The sequence below is a fragment of the Orbicella franksi genome, chromosome 10 (genome assembly GCF_964199315.1).
Source record: "Orbicella franksi chromosome 10, jaOrbFran1.1, whole genome shotgun sequence".
NCBI classification, from domain to species: domain Eukaryota; kingdom Metazoa; phylum Cnidaria; class Anthozoa; order Scleractinia; family Merulinidae; genus Orbicella; species Orbicella franksi.
In genome coordinates, this window is record NC_138154.1 from 1,793,138 (window position 1) to 1,801,483 (window position 8,346).

At 37.6% G+C, this 8,346-nt stretch overlaps 1 protein-coding gene across 1 annotated transcript; it reads left to right on the plus strand.

Annotated features, from left to right (window-relative positions):
• The first annotated feature begins 107 nt into the window (after nt 1-107).
• On the plus strand, nt 108-8,326 carry LOC145501353 (neuropeptide Y receptor type 1-like). The gene is made up of 3 exons (XM_081480844.1): nt 108-1,767; nt 5,528-5,952; nt 7,469-8,326. The coding sequence occupies exons 2-3, from the start codon at nt 5,588-5,590 to the stop codon at nt 8,154-8,156; spliced, it is 1,053 nt and encodes a 350-aa protein (XP_081336970.1). The 5' UTR covers nt 108-1,767; nt 5,528-5,587; the 3' UTR covers nt 8,157-8,326.
• The last annotated feature ends 20 nt before the right edge of the window (nt 8,327-8,346 follow it).

Below are 8,346 nucleotides of genomic sequence, written 5' to 3' on the forward strand. Positions count from 1 at the left end.
TTTTTTTTTTTCGAAAACTTAGAGTACTTGAAGAAACATGCTCAGTAGTTTGTGTTAGTTTTTGTAGTTGAATTTCATGATAAATAGTGGAAAAAGCCGGTCCATCACTCCCTGTTGTTCTATAAGTCCCCTGAAAGTCATTCGACCCTCGAAAGCTAGCGAATTAGTGTTGTTGAGCGCATTTCGTTGTCAAATTTGGCGAACATTATGGCGAATATTGTAGATCCCAGTCTCCTCTATAAGACGCGAGAAATGCAGCTACATGTCCCATAATTGTATGCAGGCGCGGTCCTTTAAGGAAAATTTACTTCAGCAAGAGGACCGATCACGCTGAACAAAATGAAAACCAAACATCCCTTGTGCTTATTTTAAAGGCTGTTATATAACGTTCAGTGATCCTTGAAGAGATGCAGCGAGAGTGTAAGCAGAGTCCAAACAGAACGTAGAGCAGCCAACAACTGCTTGAAAAGCTACCAAAAAGAGCGTTATCTTTTCATCACGAATTCTGCTATCATTTAGACCTGTCACATAAATACACTTACTGCGGGAATTACCACCAAACAGTGTTTTTCCTTTCACCACTAGAACCAGTCTGTTTAACGCACCATTTCTATAAGACAATGGAATGTACTCCACGACGACTCACCGCCGAAAGTCTTTTGCTTGAAAAGGATGATTATTCCGTATTTTGGTAACATATGCCTCGACATTGATTATTCACTTGACATGCAATAAATCTTGAATTTGAATTAATTCCCAGTTTGACGAAACCTTATCCTGGGCTTCGTTTTGAGATTCCACGATGCTAAGGACTTCGGGAAGCATCGTGACGTCATTCTGTGTCACTCTATTTACAAGCTTTTCTAACCAATCACATGGTTAGTTCACAGTTTATTGTATTGGAGTGATTAAAAGCGAGATGATGACATGGGGAGCTTTACAACACTGTCCACCTGCTTGTTAAGTTGCTTACAAACCAAACAGCGAACTGTTTTTAATACACCGAAGGAAATTTCAGGTACGTGAAATGTAATCCCCTAAAAAAAAAAGAGAGTCCATGCAAGTTAATTTCTAAGTTGTAAACTACTCCACCCTGTTCTGGTTTTTAGTGTTAACAGAACGCAGAACAAATACCAAAATAATAAACGGCCTTCCCGTGTTTCCTGATAAGGAATTTCTGGCAGTTATCTACCGCAATATATCTGGTAAATTCAATTTATTTAAACAGCCAAAGTAACTCGGTTTATAACCTGCCTATAACACCAAAACAGAATATGGAAATACTTAACGATTTATTCACTGCTTTCTTATGGATACCAGATTCTCTGCACCCTCAAGAAGCCAAAATTTCAATCAAGAAAAATACTACTTTCAAGTGCGTTGATTTTCATTGCATACCGCTTATAAACGATCTTTAACTATTTTGCCACAATCATTTCACACATTCGTAAAAAGAGCAGTTAAACTTAATCAACCCTGCTTTTCAGAAACGTGTCCATATTTTGGAAAACTTCCAAGTATAAGCTTCGTGTGCTAATTTTGGACTCGTTTCAGCTGTATACTTTTAATAATGATTGATTTCTGTTTTGACGTTATAAGAGGCAAACGAGTTCCTACTTGGCAGATAACAAACGCTAAAAAGACCCAAACAATGTTTCGTTTAATGAACCTGCTTTTTTAACGATGTCACCCTTGTCATTGACTTTATTTCTTTTCTTTGTACTAGGGGATTCTTTTTTTGAAAGAAAGACAGTATTCCAGTCGGCGGTACGTATATTTATGCGATATTCCTTTGTATGTGACTTGAACGGGTTTAAAATCTCGCCCGTGCCTGCCGGCAAAATTCAGAACAGCAATTGCCCAAGGTGGTAATTAAAAAAAAATAATAATTATGACGGAAACTTACTTTACAAACTGACATCTAATGCCAAGTTAACGCAAATTACTCAGTTCCCTTCGAATAATTATTATTACGGGGTTTTTTTTCCTGCTGTTATGCTTTTTTTTTTAAAAAAAAATTGCGTGGTTTAAGACTTGTAACTCGAAATTCGATCTCGGTTACCCTTAAGAAAGGATCTACGTAAGCCTGTCAAACTTGTATTTTGTTACTATGTGTATTTCTAAACAGCCACAAGCAAAACAAACAACATTGTGTATTACATGATCCCGAAATGCGGACAAGTGTTGTCGTTACACCGTTACAAAACGTGATTAAGTTATGCCCATACAGTGAAAACCTGCTGCTTTCTATTCAAAGACGGTTGAAAGTCATTGTTCACGGTTAACCACGATGCCAGAGAAATAATTCTACATCAAATCCAATTAATTCAGTTGTGAAATAGTGGAATAGGTCATTTCCAAGTTGCCTTTCGCATCTGTTTGGAAGCTAGTCCTCGAGTAAAACTAACCATAAAGAACGAGTTTGATCTAATGAATCTGCCGGTGAAACACATTTCGCGATGAATGGTTTAATTTCGAAGGAAGGCCTCGTTTTGACATGGACGCTACATGCAACTCCGAAAGAACCTATTTTTCTGACGTCACATAATAGCCTTCAGGGTAAAACCGAGTCATTTTTGGACCTTTCTGTGTGACAAGAAAATATTTTGAAATACAATTGATTACAAAAATAAGCGAAAGGAAACTATGACGCTCAAAATTCATCTTGACTCCACTATCAACAAGAGAAAATAAAGGTCGAGATATATATATGTTTTGTAACGTTTTGTTTATTACACTGAAATGAACATGTTCATTACGTATCATTCGTGTTAACTGTAGAGGTATTTTAGGTGTAATTACAGGTATGATGGATTCCTAAGGGCTAGTGGGCTATTTCAGATTTTGTGAGTTATGCAAGAGCCAACCGGAGGCATTTTTTCAACTTTGCTCAGTTGAATTGTTTGTTTTTGTTTTTTTCACCGCGGCTCTATTTTCTTTATGAGGATGTTAAGGCTTGGTCAAACGGCGCATGATAGTCGATGATAGTTGATGATAGTCGGTGAAAATTCGGGGAGAGTCATTCAACTATCATCGCCGACTATCATGCACCGTTTGGCCAGGCTTTGACGCTCGCTGTATCCTGTATCACGGAACGATATGCTCGCTCCTGGAACTGTGTTTGTGTTTATTAAGATTAGCTCAAGCATTAGTTACAAAACATTTCAGTTCTTATCGTTTTAGGGTGATTAGAGTATAAGATAATTTACAGTGTGAAAGGTGGAAGAATAAGTTAACGTTTATTACGGTCTAGTTTAATAACAGTTCTAAGGTGTGAGAGCTTGAACACTTTTATTTAAATTCGCCACGTTCTCAAGGATTTAAATTCAAAAGCAATGAATATTTCATGTGTCAGCATCTCCCATTAAAAATTGATGTTATCCATGTTTTTCTGCTCTGTCTCTTCAAAAGAATTCGTCTCTCAACACTTATAAAAGACTTTTTAGGAGCTAAGTATGTACCGTTTGATTGTACCCTTCTCGTAGACGTTAGGCAGACGCAATTATCTAGATCTGTTTAGTGGGGCGATCGGCCTTAAAACCTGCTCAAACTAAATATGTAATGCCAGGGATAAATTCCAAAAGGAAATGGGAAAAATTAGCCATCGCGACCCAAGTTCTCCAAAATGCGCAGAACTTGGTCATTTCACGTTATTGTTTTGCAGAGGATGGCTACGAAATGTGCACAGCCATTGTTCTGCTCATTAAACCTTTTGTTCGGTGGCGTTTTCGTGTCCGTTGCCTTCGTGTTTGCTTTAGCGCCCTAATATTATGTTTCGTTGTCAACTTTCTATTGAACTCAGAAGTGCTATGCCAGCAGAGGTATTAGAGATGCACATGTGCACACATGTATACAACGTCCGAACATTTCAACAACAACCTTGATTATAATCGTTATCGCAAATTAAAGAACCTTTTGAAAGAAAGAAAAATTAAAATTAGCTAGAGTACTGGCTGCCTAAAATGACTATAGGGGCTATAGTAGATACAGATCTCCATCTCTTTTTGCTCGGCGATTGACTAGAGGAAACCTTCACGTAGCGGAATTTTTGTCTCCCAAGGTAAGTGCAACTAGACGGTCAGTTGAGATATTATTTTAATAATATGAATAAGGTCGGTTGACTAAATTACATACAAAGCTCTACGTTTCACCTTCTTTTTGGCTTTCATCGTGCTGTACCAAGCTTTGGTTAAAAAGACGTTTAGCCGGAGTGGATAGTATTATGAGAACATATTAATCCACTGGTTGGTGTACTGTCAGCCTTGAGAACTATTTTGGGTTGATTAGAAATCATTCGGAATTATTGCTAATCATTGCACTTGTTTTAATTTCATATTACATTAATATTAATATCCACTGCAGAGTACGCGACACCGGAATCTCTTAATAAGATGGTTTCCTTTCACACGCAAACAAGAAGAAAAATAAATGGAAGTCAGAGTAGATCCAGTAGACAGTTCCCTAATCACTCTTAAGGTTATAGCTGAATGTTTACAGAATATGATAAATGATTCCAGTAGTATGTTATGATAGGCATAATTTTGCAATCGAGTCTCGCTTTCTCTTACAAATACATCATACATCCTTCGAATGGTGTTGGGGTTTCGTTTTTACCGGGATAATGCTGATAGAACAAAAAGTGACCTGCCAGAAGTTACAATTTTCTAGGCAACCGATAAAGAAATTATCAACACGACGTACAAATTTAGCTTCACTATTTGAAAATGCATCATCCATTGTTAACAGAATGAAAGAAAGAAATTTAATTTCAACTTTTAAAAGATAACACTTAGAGGAAAAGATATGGACCCTGGCAATTAAAGTCATGGATTGTTGTCGATTTTCTTGCCTCGGTAAACAGAATATTAGACCGGCTTTGGTGTATTTACATAAGATTGACACAGTCATTGTGACCTGTCAAAAATGAATTTCTTTTTTCATGGCTTTTTAGAGTAATTTTCCTAAATTTAGCGTGTGTCGATTCAAAAACCAACATATATAAATGACCAGTTGTTCTTTTTGCGTTTTACAAAAAAACATCATTTCCGGATAAAGATAGCAACTCCTAAGTTTACGCAAAGGAAGCACTTAACATGCACATTTAATTGCCTACTTTCACAAAAAAGAAATCGCACTGATATAAATATTGCTTTTTTCTAAAACTGTTAAGTTTCAAAGGCAAAACACGCTTGTTAAATCCTTCAACACATGCAAGCAATATTAAAAACAAATGTTTATTCTATCTTCTCACCAAAACACCTAGCTCAAAAACAGCATTGATAAACCTGAAAATCATTTAGCAGGAGGGCTGTAGAGTTTATTACAATATATTTCTAAATTTAACACGTTATTGTGTTGAAAGAAGTGACTAGAAAAGAGACGATTTCAAAAATAAAACTCATTAATCAGGCTTTATATTTATTGGCAGCTGAAATGTCCTTCCAAGATTGACAACTCCCTGCAATGATGAATCAAATTTTTAAGAACGTTGATTAAACGAATACAAATCATTTTTTTTTCTCAATAGATATAACATTTGCTCTGACGGCGAGCTGAGCGAAGTGTGACTTGGTCGATCTACAAAATCATGTCTTCATCAACATTGTCACCTTCATCTCCTTTACATGAAGAACTGCAGTCTCGTTCTACAGCCTCTGCAGCCGGCGAAGCGTTTTTATACGCCTTTATTGTATTCATTGGCACTGTAGGGAACTTTGCTGTTCTTTTAGTCCTGTATAAAAACCATCGCCTTCGTAACATCCCAGCATATTTCGTGATTTCTCTTGCCATATCGGATATCATCATGTTAGATCTACTCGCGCCATTTTCCATAGCAGTTCTGATGATGGGGCGCTGGCTATTCGGCGACATTCTTTGCCAGATGCAAGGTTTCATGGTAATGTTAGTGGCATGTGCTTCGCTGGGAACCCTTGCTCTCGTAGCGATAAACAGGTGAGGGACAAACCCATTTTATTTCGTCAAATAATATAACAAAAATAATGAACATGTAATATAATGATCTGTAAAGGTAAGCAACATGGCAACCTCTATGATTCTACGTTAAGTCTTACTACCAAGTATTAGAAAGTCAAAATTTCTTCGTGGTCTTCCAAATCATTTATTAAAATTGATTCATTTTGTTGTTTCTTTTCCATTTTTACTTCACCATTTAGGTTTTCTTCTTCGTTCAACATCAATTATTTTTAGTCTGTATTTGACCAAAACTCAAGTTCATTTTGACACATTTGCACAAAGGTGCATCTTCGGGAGACAGACAAAATTCGATTCTAATTGCGTGCGTCCGCTTAATAACGACAATGCAATCAGAAAACGGAATTATATAAATGAATAAATAGATTTTAAAAAAATCAAATTAGACAAGAGCTTAATAAAACTAGACCAAATGTTTACTTCTCAGTTTAATTTCGTGCACTGCTTGCGGACTGAAGGTCGCTGGGCTTCAATGTTAAAATCAGTTCAGGTCACAAAGCTATATGGAGATACACAGTCATGGACCTGTTCAGTAGAACCTGTAAGGGTTGCCTGTATTCACAAAGGTTTTTTCATTGTTCTTAAGTTCAACTCTAGTTCCCTTAATTTTATGGCGGAAACAGACAACGAAAAACAGCCGTGGGTTTCTTAATTACCTACGAACAGGCCTCTCATTGGAGTTTTAGTTATTTGTTTAATTTTATACCGAAGATATAATGCTGTTGTTGTCTTTTTTTTTTAATTAGTGCTGTTTTTATAGGTAGGTTTATTTCTGAAAATACCAAAAGCTTTTAAGTCAATCACTATATTTTAAACCTCTTGTAAGTGACCAGCTCTCGTCAGCGACCGCGACCACTTTTACAGGTAAAAGTTTGAAATTTTCTTTCGTTTTTAACCTCTCGTAAGCAACCACCTGACAGATAATAGAGGGGAAATTGGACATATAATACTGAGGTGCTGTAACATGTAAGATTCGATTTGTAACTATCGTGAGACTTGTTCTGTTCGCCTTATTAGGTAGTTTAGCAGAAAAGAACCATGATACTCTGAAAACTACTTTGGAAAGCCTAAATATTTTTGTGGCTACTGACAGTTATTAAGTGGGTTTATGGGGTAACTGCATATGGTAACTGCAAACAATGATTGTTTGCAGTTACCATATGCTAATGAGGCAAAATTTTGACCCAATATAGTCTAAGATCTCGTAAGTGACCACCTCCCGTAAGCGGCCACTTTGGCTTGACATTTTGGGTGGTCGCTTACGGGAGGTTCGACTGTAATTGTAACAAAATACTATAATACGGTTTAAATTATTTTGTTCACTTTTGTAAGATTGTGACTCTGCTAGCGAGGAAGTGGATTTATAACAATTGGCTGGCGTTTCTTGTTTAATTCCCCTTTTTATGTCCTTTTTTTATACTTCCGATATAACTGCTTAGACATGACAAACATTGATTTCTTTTGTCGTTCGTTTCAGGTATTTTCACATCGTAAAAACCTCCAAGTACAGACTCATCTACACTCCACGAAACGCTATACTGATCGTGGTATCTGGTTGGCTTGCAGCTTTCATAACACCTTTGACTTATACAGCGGCTGGTAAAGACTATGTGTTCCAACCTGGCAAATTTTTCTGCTTCATGGAGGCAAAGTTCACGTTGCTCGTCCTTCCATTCTACATCTTCATCGTCATTTCAATGATGGTTCTCTTTCTGTGCTACTTAAGCGTGTTCAAGGCCTTGAAGACGCACGAGAGAACAGTGGCTAGTAACCTTCGAACAGGGAACACACGACAAACAGCAATCTCCTTAGAGGATATCAAAGTCACGAAGATTTTATTCGCGACCGTCGTTGGCTTTGTCTTGTGTTGGACCCCAGTTTTAGTCATCGACATTGTCGATGCATTTCTCGGGTCGGAATGGGAACTGACCCGCGGGACCTACTACATGTACACCATATTTGGCATTACCAGTTCCGCTATCAATCCCATAATTTATGGCGTTATGAATCGTTCCTATCGGAGGGCGTATTTGCGGTTGTTTGGATTCAGTCGGCTGGGCCTTGTTGGCGATATAACCACTGTAAAAGAAGCCGAGCGGACGAGGCAAGATTTACAAATGGAAAGAACAACAGCCGATACTCACGTAAACGAGCAGAATAGTTAATTTCGCTAAACGGAGTCTGTAGCAAGTTATGAAGAGCTCAGTGCAACACAAATACCAACCCTCAAAGCCGCTTACCGTCGCGTAAAGCGACTGGGACCGAGTATTGCTACACCTCCTGCATGGAATGTTGGTCCAGCGCAGGATGCAGCAAATATCTGTCATGAAGTTGAGCCTGCGATAAAATGGTCTT